This window comes from Hydra vulgaris, chromosome 12 (genome assembly GCF_038396675.1).
Source record: "Hydra vulgaris chromosome 12, alternate assembly HydraT2T_AEP".
Classification (NCBI taxonomy): Eukaryota; Metazoa; Cnidaria; class Hydrozoa; order Anthoathecata; family Hydridae; genus Hydra; species Hydra vulgaris.
The window spans coordinates 73,212,501-73,237,500 of NC_088931.1; the positions used below are offsets into that span (position 1 = coordinate 73,212,501).

The window sequence follows — 25,000 nt, forward strand, 5'->3', positions numbered from 1 at the left end:
TAAAATAAGCAAGTTAAAAATATTATTTATGGAATTAATTATAGGTGATGAGCTTTTGATTAAAAATGTAAAAACTTGTATTGAGAAATCTGTTGCAAAGATGAAAAAACACAGGTTTTAAATTTGATACTTTTTATATTAAAGGAATCCTAATTTAGTTTTACATCATGTGTTTATTTCATAAAGAAGCATTATAAAAAAAGTTTTGAGTTATTTAAGTTTACCAAAAAATAAACAATATTAAAAAATAGGCAAAGAAATTGACATTATTTTATATAATACAAAAATTTTGATCAGCGTTTAATGATATTGTAAGAGTGTTTTTGTTGCTTTTTATTATTTTTTAAATTCCATACAGGGTTTGAAATAGTCACCAGACTTCAAACATTGTCTGGCACTTGTCTTGTAGAAAACATCATCTACCATTAATTTTGTTTGACTACCTGTAAAAAACATCTACCAGTCATTTTGTTTGACATTTTGTGTGCATATTTTGTGATATTATAGCTTTTACAAAAAAAAAAAAATTTATTATTTTATTTTGATAATTATTTTAAAAGTTATAAAAACCAGGGATTCTTATTATACTATTTAACTTGAGGTGTGTTACTTAGTTTTGGCTGCTATGTTATGTTCTATATATAATGGCATGTAATTAGTCTTTCTTGATATATTAGTTTTTGCGCTAAAGTTTTTATCTATTAAAAAGTTGCTTTGCTATTAAAATTTGTTTATGAAATTAAAATAAAAAATAAAAATAAAAATTTTGATAATATTTAAATTTATAATAAAAAATACATATTTATATAAATAAATAAAAATACTTATAATATTCTATAATAATTTAAATAAATTAAAACAACTGCTAATAGTACATCTTTTACTGAAGATCAGCTCTTGTCTGAAACAAAAGCAATCTATTTTTCTAATTTTTTCTTATTTATATAAACTGATTTGCTGTAAAATAATGAATGCTTTCTTTACTTAAAGTTTTTTTTTTTATTACAAACTTCTATACATTTTTGTATGGTTTATGGATTTTATTATTGTTTAAGTATTTGTCATGTAATCTGAAAATAGTTATTTAAATATATTACTATTAAGATTAGTAAAATGGGTTTATTTAAACAATCATTTGAAGTAATTTGCTACTTTATTTAATAAAGTACATACTTTAATAAGCATTTTGCATAATATAAAAACGCTTTTTAAAAATTTTTAAAAAATATGTTTTGAAATTTTTATATTACTTTTTTAAAAACATAAAAAGTTTAAGTTACGCCAAAAGTATTTTTCAGACAAATTGTCCAAAACAAAAAAGTTTATTTTTTTAGCCTTGCCTTGCAATTATATTTCACACTTTTCATTTCATTAAAAGTTCACCAACAAATGGTTGTTTGTAGCTAATTTGGCTAAACAGAAGTATCCACTTTCTTTTGTTTGTATTCTGAATTTTTTGTAACTGCTCTTTTAGTATGAGGGTAATTCTTATCAGCTTAATACTTCACCTTTTTTAACGCATTTATGCTCAGCTAAAGTAAATAATGCTTTTTACTAGCATACTCCATAATTTATTTTTATTTTATGCCTATAAAATAAAAATTAATTGAAGTTTTTTTTTTCCTTTTATAATATTATTGTTCAAATTCTGTTTTATGTAAAGCTTAGCATTAGAAGATTTGAATATTTTTTTCGAATTTGTTAAAACTTGTTAAGTATTAACAAATTTGAAAATTCAACAGTAAACACTACAGTAGACACAATAGTTAGTTATTTTTCTAAGTTATCACTGCAGCTCACTTTGTCTGTTTTGTATTAGACAAACATACTTGTGGTGCAGCCAAAGTTGATGCCCTGTGACAGCTCTAGTTTATTTGTCAGATTCTTGCTTTAAAATCTGCAACTGATTTAGCGTCTTGTTGTTCTTGAATAGTATTTCATATTAGAATAATTCATTAAAGATAGCTATCAATATTAAAATTGGCTAAGCTATATGTATATATATGTGTGTGGGTGTATATATATCTTATCATATCTCTTTATTGTGCTTGCCACTTTCTTACTTAGGATTCTATTCTCTATCTCTATAAATCTTAAATCCGTTCTTGTATAAAATACTGTTGCCATATCTGGAGCAGATCTTCCAATGATGCTCTTTCTCTTTTGGAAAAAGTGCAAAAACGCGTTGTAAACATAGTTGGACCTGCTCTTGCAGCCAACTTCCAACCATTATCACATCGTCGAAATGTAGCTTTTCTTTACTATAAATACTATAATGGCCACTGCTCTAAAGAGCTAGAGTCTCTTGTGCCATCTATTAATATCATTCTCGTATTACTTGTCATTCAATTAAGTCTCATCCTTTAACTGTGACTGTTCCTAAGTGCTCCAAAGATTCTTATTTCTCTAGTTTTTTTCCTCTAACACCAGTCCTTTGGAATTTGCTTCCTTCATCTTGTTTTCCTGATTCATAGTAAAAAAAAATTAAAGTAAAATTGATTGAACATGAAAAAATTTTTATAGATTCATTAGTAAAGTTGAAAAGTTATTTATATTGTGTCCTAACATTTTTATTTATAACTACAGTTTGCATATAAGATCTTTTTATAGAGTTCTTGAAAATATATGCAACAATTTTTTTAAATAACTGTAGGGTCAAATCATTACATTTCAACCAATTTAAAGAGAACTTTGTGGGGCACCATCTGATTTTCCTGATTTTTACATATTGTTATGTGCATCATGTAGATAGGTTAAATTTGAAATTTCAGACTTCCAAGTACAACAGTTCGGAAATTATAGCCTTACAAACATGACACAGTGGCCCCCATCGATTTACAAATGGTCAAAGCAGACTACTTTAGAGCTGTATAACTTTTTTCTCACTTTGAACAAGTGTCTCATTTTTTCTAGAACTATTTTCTGGATAGTTCTCTCTTTAAAAAAGTGGTTTTTATAACTTGTGTTAAATTAGAAAAAAAATATGAGCTTCTCAACTTTGGAAAAAATCATAACATTGCTAAAATATGCCATAATGAAACTAACTGTAGCATTATTCTGTTCATCCACAAGTGTTTACAGATAGCTTTTCTGATTAGCTACTACTGTCTGCAATAAACGGGCAAAATATAGGCAGCTTGTTGCAGTTTAGAGCTTAAATATATCTAAAAGCAAAATGTCCACTAGCCTAAAAAGTCCAATTTTCAGCCATTTTGAGATGCTTGTAAATTTTTCTAACACTTTGTTTTGATCTAAGATTAACAGCATATAAGACCATTAGACCTAACTATCTGAAAATGCTAACATAAACTTGTCAAATCCACACCAAAAATGCCAGCATTTTTAAATCACTCTATTTTTCAATCATCGATGGTTGTATGTGTTACTAGAAACCAGTGCCCCTCTAATCTGCCAACTGGCCTATGTAAAGGGTGCAACTAATTATAAGTCATTTCTTAATAAAAGAAAAGATATGATTGGTTGTCCTGTCCTTGATCTGGTCTTTATAGTAGATAGGGGCACAAATAAAGGGGGCAGTAACTTTTTAGAGACCTTCATTATGGTTCAAATAAAGGTCTCTAAATTAATTTAGATATTTAGGTACTTAATACCTATTGGTGCCACCCCAAACCCCTCCCCCTCTCGCCCTCGCCTTAGTGAGTTGGGGGGTGGGGGAGGGGTTCAGATCAGGATTTTTCCTTGATCTGGTCTTTATAGTAGATAGGGGTACAAATAAAGGGGGCAGTAACTTTTTAGAGACCTTCATTATGGTTCAAATAATAGGCCAGTTGGCAGATTAGAGGGGCACTGGTTTCTAGTAACACATACAACCATCGATGATTGAAAAATAGAGTGATTTAAAAATGCTGGCATTTTTGGTGTGGATTTGACAAGTTTATGTTATATTTTGCCCGTTTATTGCAGACAGTAGTAGCTAATCAGAAAAGCTATCTGTAAACACTTGTGGATGAACAGAATAATGCTACAGTTAGTTTCATTATGGCATATTTTAGCAATGTTATGATTTTTTCCAAAGTTGAGAAACTCATATTTTTTTTCTAATTCAACACAAGTTAATAAAAACCACTTTTTTAAAGAGAGAACTATCCAGAAAATAGTTCTAGAAAAAATGAGACACTTGTTCAAAGTGAGAAAAAAGTTATACAGCTCTAAAGTAGTCTGTTTTGACCATTTGTAAATCGATGGTGTCATGTTTGTAAGGCTATAATTTCCGAACTGTTGTACTTGGAAGTCTGAAATTTCAAATTTAACCTATCTACATGATGCACATAACAATATGTAAAAATCAGGAAAATTAGAGATGATGAGCCATAGGCCATTGGTTGAAATATAATGATTTGACCCTGTTTTCAAATTATATTAAATCAAAATTTAAGTTTGTATTTCATCAAAATGTTGTTCTTATATAAATTTATGTGAAAAAAAATGTTATTATATGTAGTTTTATTATCATTATTATTTTATTATCAAGCATTGTCAGTTTTAGCCCACTTAATAAATCCATTAGCCTAATTGGCTAATGGATTTATTAAGTGGACTAGATGCTTATTCTAAGGTTTCTTTATGAAATAAGCACAGAAAGAAGAGAGTAACACATTCTGCATGCCAAGATTCTTATTGGGCAATAATTTATGACTTAAATTAAAAAAATTAATTTTTTTGTATTATGTATTCAGTTCAAGTATAGTGAAAGATCAGCTGGCATACAAAAAATTGCAAAAAGTTATAAACGAAAAGCGCTCATCTTTCACAACAATCAATGACTCAGTGAAACAACTACAGGATAAACTTCAAGCTGCTATTCAAGAAAGAAATCGTACGAAGAAAATTCATAATGATTTGCATGCTCAAGTTTGTTTTTGAATTTTAAATTTTTTTTTTCTTTTCTCTTGTTAATATTATTTTTTATTTATTTGTTTAATTTTCAACAAATCGGAAGTACTGTGTTTAATTATCAATTCTTATCAATTCTAGAGAAGTTCTTTAACAAAAATTTTTTCTAATTAATAATTATACAGGGCAGTTAAGGCTACTTAGTTTTAGTGAAGGTAACTTACCTAGGAATATAAAAACAGATTAAAAAGAAATTCAAATTAAATTTTGGTAAGGGTAGGTGTTTGTTAACTTTATTGGAAATCTTTGTTTACCTTGTATGGTACTCCTATTAGTATTACTATAAAATTACTCAGTTCTGATTAAATGCTTATATCCTCTCAAAAGTTTGCTATGGTATAAAATATTTTTTACAAAGTTAGGAACTGCTCTTACAGCCAACCGCCAACCATTATATTGTTGTAATGTTGCTTCTCTTTACTATAAATACTATAGTGACCACTGCTCTAAAGAACATCACTTGTGCCATTTTTAAGGTTTTTATGAAGCCAAAATAGTCTGGTTTGCTTTATAAAATAGTCTAATTTGCTTCATACCATATTTCTGTGAAACAAATATAGTTTCATTCTGTTTATTTGAAACTAATAAAACTTGTTTTGTATTCATTTTAGCAAAATAAAAATTCATTTTGCATAGTACCATAAAATTTTTATGGTACTATGCGAAACAAAAAAATAATTTATTGTAAAAATAGATAACTAATAAATAAATGGTTTAAATTTAGAACATAAAAATTAAATAAAGTAAGAAAAACAATTCGTTGAAGTTTTAGTGGTTTTTTAAAAGATGAATAAGTTTAATGAGTTTCTTTAATTACTTTATTGTTTTAGTTTTTAAGTGCACTTAAATTGTCAACTTGAGTTTTAAAGATTTGCTAACAGTCTTTTTTTTACCATTTGCAGCAAAATTATGCTAGGAAATATATATTAATTTTCCATAAAGCTAATTAACTTTTGTTTAACATCCAAGTGACTATGGTAGAATGATAAGGCCAGACTGGGTCCTATTCATTTCAGTGTCAGATTAAAGAACATAAAAAAATTAAAGAAGCTACTATCAAGCTGGATGATAGCAAGCAGTTTTTCGTAAAACAAAACAAAAAGTTTTCACTTCTAAAGCTTCTTATAAAACATTATTACATTTTTTTAGGCAGTTAGAAACATATATAATCATCATGTCTTACATTATCAGGTCTAGCATTCCAATCACTCTAGTGAATCAACTTTGCCTCAAGGAATAGAAAAAAAGATAAATAAAAACTCACTGTTTGATGTTATTCCTACCAACATCTAGTTTTTACTGATGACTTCACTGATGTTGGTATTAAAAACAATGAAGATTATGTCTGAATATGTGTCCTAAGGCACTGAACCATTGTTGCATCACATGCTAATCAGCCAGATGCTCAAAGCCAGGGTAGTTTAGTTGTCCCACTACTCAAATTTTTTGTTTCCATCAGGTTGTAGTGTCATGGGGTTTAATCCCCTGCTCCACCACTCATATGAGAGGTATATATATATATATATATATATATATATATATATATATATATATATATATATATATATATATATATATATATATATATATATATGTATATATATATATATATATATATATATATATATATATATATATATATATATATATATATATATATATATATATATATATATATATATATATATATATATATACACTGAAATATAAAATAAGTATTTACAAATTTTCTTATTATGCTTTAAAAAAATTATTAATTTATTACAAAAATTGAAATTTATTGTAAAAAGCATTTTATCACAAAATGAATTTATTGGATTTTACCATATTAATAGTAAGTACTTATAAAAAATTGTTATTTATTGTAAAAATAATAAGTACTTAAATTTTTTTTTAAAAAAAGGCAAAGACTTTTTCGCTGTAGCACATGCTAACATTCAAACTGTACCTTTTTTATTTTCATAGATGACAGCTCCTCTAAACTTTTCGGTTATATATATTCCAAAAATGAAACTGAACATCTAGTTAGCTCTATCAATTTCCATTTTGATTACCATTTCTCTTAATACTTGCACAGTTCCTCACCATGTTGTGATGAAATTTTGACTTTTTGTAAGTAGGCCATGTATTAATTTAATATGAACCACTGTGATGGAACATCCTGAATTGTTTAATATTGTTCAAAGCATTCCCCTTATTTTTATTTATAATGATGACAATGTTGTTTCCAGGATAACCGGATGTCATTATATCCGAATTCGATCTTTTCCTTTTAACTTTCACACTCGTTTGAAGCACTATATAGCTCAGAACTAATATTCATTGCAATATTTCATGTTGCTTTGTGATCCTGTGCATAATATCCTAATTGTCCACAATTAAAACTTGTAGCTGTTTTTGTGCTGGCTAAATTAGTTTTCTAGGGAAGTAATGATGTTGTGGCAACCACATGATTAGAACTGTCTAACTGTTGTGCTGAATTACTATGAGTTTTGAGCATAACAGCAATCTTCACAGCCTTTGCAAACGTTTTTCAGGTTCTAGTTATAGTTGTTTTACTTTAACTCCATTGTTGAAACCCATGAATAATTGGTCATGCATTTTGTAATCCTTACCCATAATCTTGCATCCTTGATTAGATTTTGCAATCCATAAAGAAAGTCCAGTCACTTATATTATTTTTATTTTTTGTTAATGAAAAATCACAGCGTAGTTTAAACGATGATTGTTTGAAAAGCTTCCCAATGTCTTTGTAAGTAATTGATATCTTCAGGGTATGTGGGCAAGCACAGATCAGTGCATAATAGATCTGTTGTGGCAAACATTTAAATTTTATTGTTTTCTTCTTTGTATCTTGTATATCCATTGGAGTTATACACTTTCATAGTTGCTGGATGAATTGCTGATTGTTCCTATCATGTATTGGTTACATAAATGCTGAAATAGCCTGTTGCATTATTTTTATTTTTATAAAGACTGTTTGAGGTTTTTCTCTGTTTTTTTATTTATTTATTACATGAATTATTATATTTATAAAAAGTTTAAGCCTTTATAATTTTTAATCGTTACATTAATCACTAAAGTAATTACATTATAATCAAAGTCTAAGCATAAATTGCTACGTTACAGCCAACATGTTAATCTTTGTGATTTATAACTAACACATACTATATTAATTCATCAAATTCACATTAGTACACTTATAAGAATTCACATTAGTATACTTATAAAAATTCACGTTAGTACACTTATAAGAAATCATGTTAGTACACTTATAAGAATTCACATTAGTACACTTATAAGAATCCACATTAGTACACTTATAAGAATTCACATTAGTACACTTGTAGCATACTTTACTAATTACATATTTTAAATAAAAGCATCAAATACATCTTTTATAAAAGTAGTTTTATAATGGCTCCTATATAAATTAATATATAATAATAATTAATATTACCATCAATGTAGATGAATTTTTCATTTTTATACTAATGTTATCTATTGTAAAAATAGGTCATTTTTTGTAAATTACTTATTTTTATCCTTAAATAATGATTTTATTACAATTATTAGTATTTCTTGTATAACTCAAAAACTTGTTTCATTGTTTATTTCATTTTTTGCTGTTTCAAAAGTGTTTAAAAAAAAAAGTTTAATGCATTAGTTTAATGTGAATTTGACGTCATAAAATTCTCTTTATGATTTTATTTTTTAAAGACATTAACTTTTTTAAATTACCGCAAAACAAGTTGAATATTGTTTAACTCGTTTATTATGAAATTATGAAATGTTTATTTCTTTCTTTTTTTTCTTTCATATTAAGTAATTAAATTTAATATTACGTTTAAAAAAATTATATAAAAAATTGTTTTTCTCGACATTCGTATAAATGAATTAAAATATGCTAAATTTTTTTAAATGATTATTTCTTAAATAACCATTTTTAAAAATTTGCGACTAAAAAAGATTTTTTATTTTAAAAAAATTAAAGAGTAACAAATAAAAAAAATTAAGTTAATTTATTTACTTTATTTATTAAAAGGTTATTATTTTATTAGCAATTTTGTTTTGAAAGCAAAGATTAATTTTCCAAACACTATTTGTTAAAATTATATCGTTGTATGTATCATTTATTAAAAAATAATTACTGCGCTCTATTTGCGTTATAAAAATAAGTTGAACTTACATTTTGTGCAAGTTCTTGATATAACCTCGGAAGACATTTATTTAATTTTGAGTAAAAAAAAATGTTTAGGAAAGAAAATGCGATAAAAAGGAGCTTTTTTTTTTTAAGATTAAATAAAATTTAAATATTGAACAATATTTAATAACATTTATTAATAAATTTGACAGTTAAACGCAAAGCATTAACTTTAATTTTAATAAATTTAAATATTACTTTATTCAGAATTTATATGCATATATATATTTTTTAAATTGAAATTAAATTATATATTTTTTTATCAGAATAAAATTGTATATTTTTATTAAATTAGTTTTGAATAATATCATACTTTTTTTTTTATCAGAATTAAATTGTACATACTTTTTAAAGTTTAAATTAATAACTTCACATTAAAAAAAAAAAAAATTGAAAATCTTAAAGATTCAGTTGATTCTTAAGTTTCAATGATGATTATGGGATAATTTCTATAAATTAATTTTTGAAGATAAATATTGTTCATTTTTTAGTTCAAGGTTGTCAAGGAGCGATTGAAAGAAAAAATAGCAATTCGAAACAGTGTTGATGAAAATATTCTTAAAGCGAAAAGTATTATTAGTTCTGCTACTGAAGATTCAGGTTTTATTATGTTTTTTTTAGGATTTATTATTTGCTTGATCAGTAATAATATAATAATGGCAGTAATACAGTAATAGCAAAGATATTTGCTTACACATTTTTAAAAAAAATTTTATGTTCACAATATATCATATACAGACCTCAGAATCAGGATCAGCATTTAACAATGCCAACCTAAAACTGTTTGAAGTCAACGATTTTTTGCGGACCACATTTCTATGTTATTATATGGAAACCTTAGTGTTGAAATTTTTGTGCCGACCTTATGCTGACCAAAAATAGTTTAAGGTCATAAACCTTCAATTTCAAGGTCTGCATGTAACATTAAACTGTTTAAATTTTTTTTTTAATTATTTTTAGTTAAAAATTGATTAACTTAAAATTGGATAAATTGTTAAAATTTTTTTAACTAGATGCAATTTTAACTTTAATAAAACAGTAATTTTAGAAAAAGAACGAGAGAAAAAAAAGATTAATGGAAAAAGAACGAAATAAAAAACCTTGATATCTAAATATTACCTGCCTAAACTCTAGTCAAGTCAATGTATTTACTTTCATATATATGATGCATCTAGTTATTAAAGTCGAAAAATTATCCCAAACAAGCAAACAACAAAGTAGCAACAAATAGTTTATTTTTCACAAACATTTTTTTCTGTGTTTTATTTTTTTCAATTGAAAAAAATAAAACACAGAATTGCAGCATCATTAGTTGCAAGGTCATTAATTCATTTAAAATTTAATAATTTTTTTTTTACTATTTGACTGCTGTTTTCTTGCATTTTTCTTCTGCTAAATTAACAACTTAAGTTATTCAAAAATTAGTAAAGTTTTCTTTTAAAATTGTTTGTTGTTAAAATTATTTTTTTTGAAATAAACAGCCCAATATTTTACATTAAAAAAAAAACAACAAGTTAATGTTTTTTATTAAAGCAAAAATGTGAAGCACTGTAATGTTTCATATTTTTATCCAATCGCTTCATTTATCTTTACTTTATCCAATCACATCAATTATTTTGTACTTAATCCATGTGAATTAAATTGTAGTTAAATATTCTGTTTAGTCTATAAAATAAATTACTATTCATTAAAACTGTTTTAAAAGTTTTCAATAGTTACCATTTTTAAACAGACCTTGACAATAGACAGTTTTAAAGATAATACAAAGACATAATAGGCTTGTGGTCCAGACAACATTCCTGTCACAGCATTACAAAATTGTTCTTCAGAACTCTCATTAATTTTCTCTTGACTATTTAATAAGTGCTTGACAGTTTTTTGAGTCTTACTTTCCTTCCTACTGGAAAATGGCATCTGTTGTTCCAATTTTCAAAAACTCTGGCGAACATTTTGACCCCTCCAATCATCATTTAATCAGTCTTCTTTCTGTTATTAGCAAGGTCTTTGGGTCTTTGATAAACAAATTTTTCAAATTCCATCCTGAGTCAAATAACTTGTTGTCAGATAATCAATACAGTTTTCGATGCTCTCGCTCTACGGCTGACTTTCTCACTGCTGTGACCGAAAGATTTCATCGTGCATTAGATGGAGACTGAGAGGCTAAGGCTATTAAGATTTAATTGTGCATTAGATGGAGGCTAGCAAGAAATAAAGTATAAAATAGATCAATTATTTTACAATGTTTATTATAATGATAAACTTGTTAAGCTGAGTATTTTAGATTAGTTTTTTTTTCAAACTTTCTTTTTAAATGATGGAACAACTTTATTCTATAAATTTCAACTGCCTCAATGATTTTCGATTATCTCATACTGTTAAAAGAATCAAAATCAAATCTTTAAAGGGCAAAGCAAAATTTTTCCAACCTGCAGTTAGCTAAGTACGGCACTATATATATATAAATATTATGGCACTATATATATAATACGGCACTAAATATTTTATAATACGGCAATTATTATAATACAATTATTATACGGCAATTACGGTATTATAATATGACAATTATTATAATACTAATATATTATAATACGGCACTATGTATATAAATATATATATTTTTGCTACTTACCTAAAGATTGTGGTAACACATGAGACTCAGAGCTGCAATATTATATTTTAAACATTTGCATTTTGCTAATTCCTGATACTGCGGGAAACATAACCTGGTTATTATACAAATAACCAGGTTTATTAATCAAACTAAAAAATCACAAATAATCAAACAGGTTTATTATTTTATAGTAATAAGTTTTATTATTCTAATTTTTTTTTGAATATTTAGTTATTCTGAATGATAAAATGAAGCAAAATGTTGAAAGCTTGATGAATACTTTGACGTATTTTATATCACAAGGAGATTTGCCAAAACAAACAAATTATGCTGCAAAAGAGTATACATCTAAGGTAATTTTTTAAATCATATTAACAGTTGTCAATTTTTTTTTTGTTATTTAAAAATTTTTTTTTTTTTTTGTTATTTTTTAAAAATTTTTTTAATGTTAATTCACCTCCCCAAGGCCACAAAGGCCACTACAGTCGAGGAGGCTACTTTATTTGTGTTTACAATCCTCTGTCAACTCTATAACTCTGAAACACGAACCATCACGAACAAGGCCCCTGCGCAGAGAAACAGTTGAGCAATTTGGTGATCAATGTTTGGTTCCCAGTGATTGGTAATACTTTTGGGGAGATTTTCAGATTACTCAAGATCTCCCAAAAAGTTATTATGAAGAAACCAAAAATAATACCAATCACTGTTTTGTCTAATAAAATGAACCAAGGTCAGCTGTCCTTCTCTGGTAGGTTTTAGGGGAGGCATTGTTGTCCAACCACTAAATTAAGTCCTGCATCAGATTGTTTATGTAAACAATCTTTTTATTGAATTCATTTTTCTCTGATTTTTTAAGTAAACTCAGTAACTTTTTTTTTTTTTTTTTTCCATTAGCATAATATTTAGTTTCATATTGTTACACCTTTTATTCATGTAAGCACAACATCAGCTCTCAGAATTAGGGTCGGCATTTGGCAATTGATTTGATGTTGTGTTATACTACAATTGCGATTTCAGACAGTCAGGTTGGCTCAACTGCTGGCCCGACAGTGTCTGCAATTAGCAATTTTAGAAATCTCAGAATTTTATAATTAAATTTTATTTGCTGATTTAAATAAATTTAAAATGGCAAAATGAACATTTATTTAAATTCTAAATAAAATAATTAAAATAAAAACAAAACAAAAAACTATTATTTTTATGTAAATTCTATTTAAAATAATTAAAATAAATTTAAAAAGTTTTATTTAATTCCTAATAAAATATTTAACATAAAGCAGCAAATCGAACATTCTATTTAAATTCCAAATACAAATAATTAAATTGTCAACAATTAAAATAAAATCAACAAAACTTTAGAGTTTTATGCTAAAATTTTGCACTTTTGTAAATTTGTTAAACCCTGTTTCAAAACATTTTGCCAAACTAAAATAGTTTTAGTTCAGCAATTTTTTGCCAACCTTATTTTTCCTAATTCCGAGGGCTGTTGACATATTTTCTGCAACTAGCAACTAGATGTCTTTTTACGAAACTAAACAAATGATATTTCTATTCAAACAAAGATTTTTTTTTTTTCTATTTAAACAAAGATTTTATTTTTTTCTATTTAAACAAAGATTTCATTTTTTACAATTAGTTTTTAACTCCCACAACGCATACTAGCGTTGTTACATCTACAAATGAAAAAGCATTACCTAACACTAAGAATAAAATGGATTTGAAAAAACTTGAGTTGTTGTTAAGGAAGAAGTTAGATACCCATCATCAAAAAAATGTGTTAGAAACTTCAATACCGAAAGAAAATAAAAGTTTGATGTTAGTAGATTATATCAATCAAAATAAAAGCAATAAAGACCCACACAAGTCTACACACAAGGTTTTTGAACAAAGTATTTCAATAAAAGCTTTGCCTAATATCAAGTCAATGGCAGATTTAAAAACATTACAGGTTTATTTTTACTTTAAAGTATTTAACATTAAAAATTTTTAAAGTATTAAACATTAATTTTTTAAAATGTTGTTCGCATAAGTTTTTTTTTTCTTATTGACATACATCATTATTTTTGATTAATGCAGTTTTTTTTTTTTTAAATTTTGATGTTCTGTATTTTGTACAAAGTTTGTTTTTATCCCACTAAACACATATTTAATTTTTTGTTTTTTAAGTCATTACTATATAATATATAATGATTAATTTTATGTTCTAAATTCACAAGATGTTTCATGCGGTTTAAAAAGTTTATTTTCTAAATTCACAAGATGTTTCATGCGGTTTAAAATGTTTATTATGAATACTCTTATTCAACATTTTGTTTAGGAAAAAATCTTGCATTGTACAGCAGAACCACCAATCAATAATATAGCTTTATTTGACAATTTAATTGATTTATTAGAATACAATAGTTTTATTGCACCTCCTGAAGTTGTACCTATTACTTCTAAGTGTTCAGCAAGCAGTGAGAGTGGTTTAAAAAAATTCAGAAGTAATTTATCTGATTCTAAATATGGGAGCTTTGAATTATTTTCTAAATACAACAGTGTATTGACAAACTTTAAATCCTATAGGTATTTTTTGTTGTGAAATTTTTTTTTGTGTTAATTTTGTAACACTTCTAGGTTTTTGTTTTTTATTTATATAAATTTGGTTTTTATGTTGCTGCTGTCTCTATGTATTTTATGTTTATATTTATATTTTTTCTTTCTGTATGTTTTGTCTGTGTGTGTGTATTTGTGTGTGTGTGTCTACATATATATATATATACATATATATATATATATATATATATATATATATATATATATATATATATATATATATATATATATATATATATATATATATTACTTTTAATAATAGTTCTTTTTTTTTTCAGATTAAGTCCTTATTTCCGAACTCAGTCCAAATACTCCTTACAATCTGCTACATTTTCAAATCAAATTAATCCTTATCAGGTTATGTGTAAATATGAGGTTTTTGGTACTTGTAATGACAAACTTTGTACATGCTGGCACTTTAAAGATAAATGCTCCTTGGATCAAATAAATTTGGTGAAAGATTTAGTTTCATATGAACCCAGTATGTTTGATGCAGATAAAGTTGCCAGCAATGAAAAAAAGCAATACCTTCTTTCAATGTTTACTAAAAAATTTTTAAGTCAATACTCTGGTAAGATATCATCAGAAGAACAACTTTTAATCCTTTGGAATCAGATAAGACAGTTCAGGCGTTCTAAGAAAGAAGCCTCTTTTGAATCAATTAGTTTTAATTGCAGAAGTTGGTTTATAGATCAGAATGTCAAAAGTCCTGATATTCATGCTCATCATCATTATTTGAAATCTTATAAACCAGTTTACTTTTTAAAAAAAAAATCTACTAACTCGCAAAATATGCAATCAGAATGGTATGTTAGCTCTTTTTACTGTTTATATTTGTTATTTGTATATGTAGTAATTAATTTAATTGTTAGATAAATTATTTTCCAGTCAAGAAGTCCGATATTTTTCTGAATCATACAATAGTTCTGAAATGTTAGAGACTGCAATTACTAAAGATCCTGGCTCTGTTAAACTTTGGCTATCTTTAGCAAAATTACGGCTTCAGCAAGGTAAACCAGATGACATAGAAAATAAACTATCAAATAGGGAACATGCTTTAAGTGTCCTTTCAAATAGTTTAGAAGAAAATCGTGACTCTGAAGAACTTTGGATAGAATATTTAAACTTAGTTGCAAAAAATACTACATCAGAAGAATTGCGTGAGCTTTGTTATCAAGCAGTCATGTATGCTGGCACTTACAATGTATGGTGGACTTGTTTAAATTTGGAATGTACTTATTTAGGAAAACAAGAAATATGTACTGAAATGATTACATTTATTTATGACAATAATGAAACTATAGAAAATTTTTCGCATTGTTTACTTGAGACGGTTCTTTATGCTGCGCAACTTCTTATTTCTCGAAATAAAACTAAATTAGCTGTTGGGTATCTAGCATCTGCTCTAGGAAGAGAATCATTTGATAATAGTTCTGAGAAACTTTATTTGGAAGATATAACCTTAAAGTTAGACATAGAAGATAAAGCCTTGCTCTGGATATGTTATATTTCAGTAAAAGTATTTAATGAATTGCCAAAAAATTTATATTTAAGTGAACAAAGTGATTCTGGAAGATTAGTTAATAAAAACAAATTTGTTTTGAATTGGAAATACAAAACATTTGCAATTTGCAATGAAGAAATACGTAACATTTTCAATGGTAAGTCTTAAAAAACTTCATATTTTTAATATTTACATGCAATGAATTTATTTTTAATTTATTTCACTAGATGCAATAAAAAGTTTTGGGAGTGATTTTCTAAAACCTTCTTTCATTTTGCATGAGAATATGGTTGCTTTTGAAATATCAGTTGATCAGCAAAGAAGGGCCACTCAAATTTTGTGCAGCATTGTAAAAGAAGAGCCATGTTTTGTTGAAGGGTGGGTGTTACTATTGTCAATTCATATTAAACATTCACCAACTGACATAATAGTTAAACTGGCTGAAGAAGCATTACATAGATGTAATCATGATGCAGAGATTGTGTATTTTTACTCTAGTTGGCTTTATAAGGAGGTATTTTTTTTAAATATTAAAAAAAAAAAGTAAAAGCTTCTGATTTTAAATATTTTTTACTATTGTTTTATCAAGTTAGTGGCATGTTAATATTTTTTTATAATTATTTGTATTGTTTTTGTTGTTATTGTTGTTATTTTCAATAAGGTTGATATTATTATTTTATTAAAAGTAGTTTAAAAAAATTATAAAGTTAATAAATTATTTGTGTTAAGGTGGGCGTTAACCAAAATTTGAGAAATATCAAGAAAAAAATTTTTTATGCATTTTTAAAGAGAAATTTTACTTTAAATTTCTAAGGTACTTTTAAAAAATATGTTCTTTTATAAATTTTATTTACATTTTTTTTCAATAACTTTGCCCTATTCAAATTATTTACCTTAGCAATGCCCTTAGCAACCCTAATTTCAACATTGTAATAGAACATTTTGGTCCAAAGTTTAAAGTCTAAAAATGTTTTGCATCAAACTAAAAATATTATTTAACCAAACCTTATTTTTAAACTCATTTTATTGATTTGATTTCTATGATAACAGTACCCAAAGCAATTTATAATTTTTTATAATTTTTATGCAAGTTGCTCATCATAGAGTTCTTTTACATCCCTGGTACATAATTTCAGTTCTGTTTAAGGTTTTAATGGTTTAGCATTATTTTTTTGCAAAAATGTATCTTTTTTAATTTTGGTTAACACCCACCTTAAGAAAACTAAATCATGTTTTTGTATATTTATGAAATCTAGATTGTTTTGAATAAAATTTAAGCATAAGTTCTTTTAGTTTTGCAGTCAATTTTGATGATTCAAAGCATTTGTTTTGTATTCAACTAAATTCTAGTAAAAGTTTGACATATTATTATGTATATTTGAAAACCCTTTCTATTAACATTTTATATCTGAGTATTTTTTTTTATTTGATTTTTTTAAATAAAACTTACGGGTAAAAGGACCTCAGAATGCAGTCAATGTCAGGTTGGAAATAAACCAACATAGCACTTGATTTTTTAAAATAAACTCTGAAAGCATTAAATAATCTAAATAAAGAATGTTGAGTCATAAATAAAAAAATATTACATGTAATACTTAAAAAATACTCTAAATTACGAAGATGTTGAAAAAAGTCTACAAGCTATTAACACATTTTTTAAAAATAATTTTGAACATTTTAAGCCCTTCTAAAAATAAGTTTGTAGAACCCTATCAGAAATGTTGCCTTAAGACTCCAAAAACAGTGCTAAAAAGATGTGGGCGCAGAATAAATCCAATTTTCTTAAAATTGTCTTTTAAAATACCTAGCATTTTGAGGTGCTACATCTAATGTTTTAAGGTACCAAATCAAAAACTTTATAACAAACTTCAGCGATTACATTTAATAATATTTTATATTTTTTAATTTATTAGTTTAATAACTTAAAAAAAAAATTATGAACAAAAAAATATAAAAATAAGGTCCTGGTAAACTTAAATTAAAAATCAGCGAATAGAAAATGCTAGGTTGTATTCTGGATAAAATTAGTTATAGGAATAATGTCTTCAATGTTATCTTCATCAGACTCAAACTGAAGGCAATTTTTGGGTCCTATTTCTCAAAATGTTTTGATCATATTCAGTTTTAAGCCTGTTTCATCTCGACATGATGCTTTTCTACATGTAGATTTCAAAATATTATGGCAACACGAGCATGCTTTACTACATGTAGATTTCAAAACATCATGGCAACATGAGTATTCTTGAAGCTTAGTTGCTGCACAAACATTCTTTCCATGTGTACAATCTTCCTTACATTTAAAGAATCCCTCAATTTGTTGTTGTTGCTCAGATTTCCTTTCCTTATTATTTTCTCCTTTTTGGCCTTGTCTTCCTTGATTGAAGAAACCGTTTTCACTATTTTTTTCCTTTCCATTGAGCCGTGAACCTGGGTCACTCTAACATTTTCCTTTTTTTATTTAGGTGTTACTTAGTTACAGGCAACAAGTTAGGTATTTCATCCAGTGATATTGATTTATGAGATATCGTTTGATAAGCTTCCATGGCACTTTCGTATTTGTGTTTCCAATATCTTGCCGAACCATCGAGAACATCTTTTGGAGATAAGTTTGCTAGTACTTTTGATAATTGTTTATTTTTGGTATTTTCATTAATACACAGCTCAGATTGTAAAAACTTATCTTCCTGCATCCACTTAACACTTAGTCCTCCTTTTGAAATGCCAGCTTTTTTACATGCATTTATGATTGTTTGTTTTGATACCCACTCTGGCCATAACTCTGCAAGTATATTCATGAAACCTTCTCTGTTGATTGTCATAAACCAAGAATAAAGTACAGATTTAGCACTTCTGTACTCAGAGTGCAATTTCTGATTAATTTGATCAAGGAGCTGGGTAAGGCCAGTTGTGTCAGGTAGAGTGATAAAAAGTCTAATATTTTTGCTTCTTAAAAATATCAATACATCATTGTCAAATCTTGAAGAGTGACCATCAGATAGGACATTAACAGGCCGTTTTATATTATTTTTTTTCTAAAAAGTGGTTAAACATTTGATATGCACTTAGAAGTGTACTATGATCATGACTTCCACTGTCATTTGTTGAGATTAGAAGGTTTGAAATTCGTATAACTGCTTTTTTTCGAGCTATGTGGGCACTAATCCCTTCTCCCTTGAACATGACGTGGCACATTGCTATATCTCCTCCAAAGGAAGTAAAAGGATGTATAGTTACGCATTCTCTATTTTCTCTTATCATCTTTTGACAACTTTCCCCTCTCCCAGCATACACTAAACCATTTGGAGTACCATCAACTCCATAGTTTATAAACTGGAGGGTTTCATCATGATTATAAATTCTAGTGGTATCTATATCTCCCTGCCATACACCTGTAACCTAATTGATTTGCATCAATGAAAATATTACATTCTATAAGTTCTTCCGCTAATTTGTTGAGGTGGTTACATGCCATTTCTTTTGTGCAGTTAAGGGCACGATTTATGGATACAATTCTGTGTCTTTTTTTGGTAATGTACTTTTGATACTTTGCATCCCAACGCTTTCAAAAAGACATGCTAAGCTTCTTTGTTTGGAGTGCTCGTTGAGCATTTGGCGATAGCTTAGTAATTTGATGTCCACAGAGGTTTTTACAGACTTGCTTTCATACTCCCAAAACATTCAACATTATCCTTGTTAACTCCGACTTGTTTAAACCTTATGCACCTAGCAGGTACCTAAATAAATTATTGAAATAACAATAAAAGAAAACTAAACAGTATAAGCTTAGTTTTCTTGATTAACAATATGAAAACCAGAGTTTTATTACAGATTATAACAGTTTATTTAAAAATGTTTTACTTCTCAATTATGTGTACATATTACCTATTCTTGTTTCTTATATAATAGACTAACGATTCTTCTTCATCTTTTGTAAAAAATTGAGCAATACTCCTTCTCGTTTCCATTTACAATGACACCATCAATAATTTTGTTAATTTTTCTAAGATCTTTAATTAGTGGAAATGTTCCTGAATTTATTGCAGCCCAACCATGTTTATTGTTTATTTGGCACCACTCAACTGCTTCCTCTAACTGCTTACTTTTGATCACTATGACATCTCTTAGAACATTGCATTTTGATTTGCTCGTTGGTTTAACTCTAAAAGACTTCCCCATTTCTTATTTATTCTCTACTGCAAAGGAATATCAAAACACATTTATGTACTTTACTTTATGTACTCTACTTTAGTATGCACTTTAGTTTAATTTATTTATTTGTTCAAAACAAGCAAAGAAAACATAATAAAGAGTGTTTTGAAGGAGGTTTCGTGATGAAACTATAAGCAGAATATTCATTTCATAATAATGAGAAGAAATTAAATGCAAATAACTTTTTTTTAATATATATTAATTAACTTTCATTTACCTAGCGTTTTGAGGTCCCTTAACCTAGCATTGTGTTGTAGAATGCAAAAAGTATAAAAGATAACTGAACCAAACATTTAAAAATATATTCAGCATTAAAAATAAGTAATATATGCAGAAATTTATGATTAACTAAACAATATTGGCAACAATAATACCTATTATTTAACCTGACACTCTGAGGTCTCTAACAAAAAAAAGCATGTCCTAAATATTTATCTAAAGACATGAAAACTGTATTAAAAAACTAATAAAACTTTTTGGCAATCTAGCAGGAGTATTTTTTCAACTCTCAAAAGTAAAAACAAAGTATATGATCAAATATTTTGAGCTTAGCATAATCTTAAAAAGCACCTAACATTCTGAGATCTCTTTACTTGTAATAAAAAAGTTTATATAGAAACTAAGTGATTATAATTTTATTTCTTTAATTATTTTTTTTTTACAAATATTTGCAAAATTATTTTGTTTTCTGTTTTATCATGTTTTCTTCATCATAGATGTTTTCTTCACTTTTTGTGTTGTTTTTTTTTAATATTATTTTTATTAAAAATTGGTTTGTTTCTTGGTGCATATACAAAATTTCTTTTTTAAATGTTTAAATCAATTGTCTCAAGTCCCTTAACTTTTCTAGAACGCGCACTCACACACACACTCACTCAAACACATATCATTTGTGAAGCCAACACTCAATGAGTTCTAAATATGTTTAAAAATAATATTGATCAAAGTAATGATTAAAAGTTCATTAGGCAATGGTGTTTTTTTTTCTTTAAGATTTGAACTTTCTGAAAAATTTCAATCAGTTCAACTTGTTTAAATGTTTTAGTAAATTATTAGGCATGTAATCTTTTGTTGCACAACTATAGAAATTTTTTTTAAAAATGTATTTAGACCTTCATCTTTGTTGACGCATGTATAGATTTGTATAGTAAGAAGTATTGTTTGCAAGCCTACATTTAGTTTGATATAAAAATATAACATTTTGCTATTTTATATTTTAAGTAAAGTTTTAAATGTTTGTAAAATAGAAATTTTTAAAAAAAGTATGAAAATGACAATAAATAAGAATTGTGCTTACAAAACTATTACAGAGGCAAAGTAAGACATTAGGAATTATAAAAAAAAGAGCTATAGGGGAGATAAAGAGACATTAAGAATTGGACTTACAATACTATAAGAGAGATTAGTGAGACATTAAGAATCGAACTTACAAAACTGTAAGAGAAATAAGTGAGATGCTAGGAATTGGACTTATAAAACTATAAGTGAGATAAGTGAGACATTATGACAAATGATTTGTAAAAAGTTTCTTAAATAAATGAGCTATTTGGAAATGTTTCCACCTTTTTTTTAAAAAACTGCTGTCTTTTTATTTTACAATATTTATTTTTTTGGAAATATAATGACAATTATATAAAACTTGTTCAATTATAATTATTTTCATTTTTATTTTTTCACAGAAATAAAAAAGTACAGCTTGCTTGTTTAAAATTGATAAAATGTTAACTAATTGTTGTTGGAATCTGACATTTTACTCATATAATAGGTTTTTATTAACCGCTTAAGAATATAAATTTTTATGTATGAGCAAAATTAAGTTTATTAGAGGTTTAAATAATCATATATTAGATGCAGTAGTTTGATATTCTTTGGCGATCTTGTAACTAATAATTGCCTGGTTGCTCTGCAGAATGACTGATGGCTTCAGTTGTCCTTTAAAAAGCTAAGTTGTCCTGTGCTGCCCAACATTCTTAACACCATTAAAGTCCATTACTTTAGAGTGCTCATTTTTGTTATTACTTGAAATGTAAATTTTTGAATCTTTTACTTAGATGAATATTTTTTTATCTGATTGCTTTCTTTATACTTAATAGTTTTTGTTCATTTTGTCAAAATATTTTTCGTTTTTAAAAGAGTATTTTTTGAGCTTCTTAACAAAAAAAAAAGTACTTACCAAGTATTTAGATGATCCATCAGATGTTCAAAATTTAAAAGATTTTTAATAAGTTCTTTAAATATAACAAAAACAAAGAATTATAGGTTAAAAATGTTTGCAAAGTTGATTTGAAATTACTCTATTTTACATTGGAATTTTCTAATATGTTCATAGTTATTATATAAATACTAGGTTATATTTAAACTAATATATAATAAATAATAAAATACAGATATTGCCTTTATAAATAAATAGTTATTAGTAATGAAAAAACCATCATTTATAATTTTAGAACTTCCCAAAATTGGCTTTAGAAAAACTAACCAAATGTGTGCATATGTATTTTGAGTTAGCAAATGATGGTGAAGATCTTCCTGATGTCTTATATTTGTATCAAAAGATACTTGGACTTACTATTCCGTACTCAGTTATTTTACCAACATACATTTCAAAGATATCTGAACATCTGATATTTTATTGCTGGATGTGTTATTGGTACATTATTTTTTATTCTGAATATTTTTAATTTTTAATTTTTTTAATTCTTAACATATTTTGATACTACTATGATTTTAGTCTTGTTTTGAAGATCAAAAATGTTTCTCCAACTTTGCATATTTTTTCCACTGCTGTGGATGAAGCATTTGAGTGTGCAGTTCATCGTTATACATCTCGTCAGAATACTAAGAAATTGTGGCTTGCTTACATCAAGCATAAATTATGTTTTTTAAACTCTTCACATGAAAGCAATGATAAATTTCTAGATCTTCTTTATCGATGTTTGGCTTCTGTAGCAGCTAGTGAAGTTGCAGTTCATAGTATACACTGGAAAGATTATTCATTTCATAACAAGGTCTATTTAGTTAAATATATACATGTATAATGTGTGTGTTATATACACACACAAATTTGGTTGAATAAATGTATAGCTGAAACCTATACAAAAATTTTGGACTAACTTTAGATAAAATTATCATCACTATTAAATAAGTTAAAACAAAAACTAAAATTTCAATAAAAAAATAAACTTTTAAACTTTTTGTTTTTATCTTAAAACTCTGTTTATATGTTTTAACAACACCAAAAATCTCTCAGTACACTGAATACATGTACACTGAAATCTCTCAGTTGACTGAATACAAGTACACTGAATACATGAATAAAATTCATCTCAAATAAATTTTATTCATGTATTCAGTGTCCTTTTATATAAGAAGAAAAATAGCTGCAGAATATCACTAAACCTGACCAAAAGGCTTGAACAAATATAATGGTTTTGGTTAAAACAGGTTTTAGCCAAAACTGAAGTTTTAACCATATATATATATATATATATATATATATATATATATATATATATATATATATATATATGTATGTATATATTCCCTTTAGTTTGAAATCTGAAAATACCGTTTGTGGTAAAAAATGGCACTTTGAAAACTCTGTGTTTAAAAATTGAATACACTTCATTAAATTTAGTTAAGGGAACTAATTAAATTTTATTGTTTTTTAAAAAACCACAAAAATACAAATTAAAAGACTGCATTGTTTTTTAATTTTTTAATAAAAAAAGTGAATTTTTTTAATTTTTATAATTTTTTATATATATATATATATATATATATATATATATATTTTATATATTAAATATATATAAAATATTAATATATATCATATTTAATATATATATATATATATAGAGAGAGAGAGAGAGAGAGAGATTTCCCATCAGTCATGTGACTCAAGAAATGTTTCCATAATGAGAGGATAAAAATGTAAAAAGTTGATATAACAAATATATCATTCTGATTTTTAAATAGATTTTTAGGCAAGCATTTTATTGCATAAACTTTATAAAAGGTCAATTATATCACATAATAGGTGTTATAATTTATAAGTTGAAAGGTTTCTTTTAGTGTAGTGTTTAGTTGCTCACTAATTGAAAAAAACAACAACCAGATATTAGATTTTTTATAGATTTCCTGGAATTGTAAATTATGAAAGTCTCTTTGACTTGATACCAGTTGATTTTTTAGAGTGAAAGTGGGGCACTATGAACACTTTTGGTTTTTGCTTTATAACAATTTTTTTTATATGGCAATTGGTTTAATTTGCAGAATAAATTTATACCTACAAAATTAAGTTTTACCAATTACCAAAATATAACAGGTTAAACTTGTGAGACTATTTAAAGTAAAATTAGAATTTTGTCAAGGTGCCCTACCCATTGGGTACCTTAATACAATCTGTTAGCATAATTAAAAAATTAAATAAAAGTATTAAACTTTGAGAAAAGATTTTTTACTTAAAAGACAAACAAGTTAATAATTAAAACCTAAAAAATGCATCCAAAAGTCTTAAGTCACATTTTAGAATTGCTGATAATATATCTTTTTAAATGTCATTCTTAAGCATCAATAAATAAAGGCTTTGTATAGAAATTGGATCTTCAAGTATAAATCTAGTATAAATTTATATAAATCTCCTTAAAATTGACTTTAAATATTAAAAGAAATGGTTTTTAGGATTGCTTATGACTCAATAGTGTACTATTTTACAGTTTGGCGCTCCTCCCCCTCCCCTTTTCCTTTCTTTCTCCACAAATGCTGTATGAGGTTACCCCATACTTGCAAATATAAAATAATTGCTTTATTTTTAGTATCAACTTCTTTTTCCAATAGTTTAATAAATTTGTTTAATAAAGCAAGCATTTTAGTGTTAACTGTGCTAGAATGTTTGGAGAAAACCATTAAATTTTATACTTAATTACTGTTTTAGGTTCTCACCCTTTAACAGTTTTTT

At 26.3% G+C, this 25,000-nt stretch overlaps 1 protein-coding gene across 3 annotated transcripts in view; it reads left to right on the forward strand.

Annotated features, from left to right (window-relative positions):
• LOC100202703 (zinc finger C3H1 domain-containing protein) overlaps window positions 1-25,000 on the forward strand; it is a 64,628-nt gene that overhangs the window by 36,312 nt on the left and 3,316 nt on the right. For all 3 annotated transcript variants that reach the window (XM_065814374.1, XM_065814373.1, XM_065814375.1), the window contains 11 exons: window positions 45-114; window positions 4,698-4,872; window positions 9,610-9,718; window positions 11,964-12,085; window positions 13,369-13,680; window positions 14,050-14,297; window positions 14,606-15,133; window positions 15,216-15,988; window positions 16,059-16,345; window positions 22,488-22,690; window positions 22,772-23,048. In XM_065814374.1, coding sequence (XP_065670446.1) covers window positions 45-114; window positions 4,698-4,872; window positions 9,610-9,718; window positions 11,964-12,085; window positions 13,369-13,680; window positions 14,050-14,297; window positions 14,606-15,133; window positions 15,216-15,988; window positions 16,059-16,345; window positions 22,488-22,690; window positions 22,772-23,048 — 3,104 coding nt within the window. The remainder of the gene's footprint in view (window positions 1-44; window positions 115-4,697; window positions 4,873-9,609; window positions 9,719-11,963; window positions 12,086-13,368; window positions 13,681-14,049; window positions 14,298-14,605; window positions 15,134-15,215; window positions 15,989-16,058; window positions 16,346-22,487; window positions 22,691-22,771; window positions 23,049-25,000) is intronic.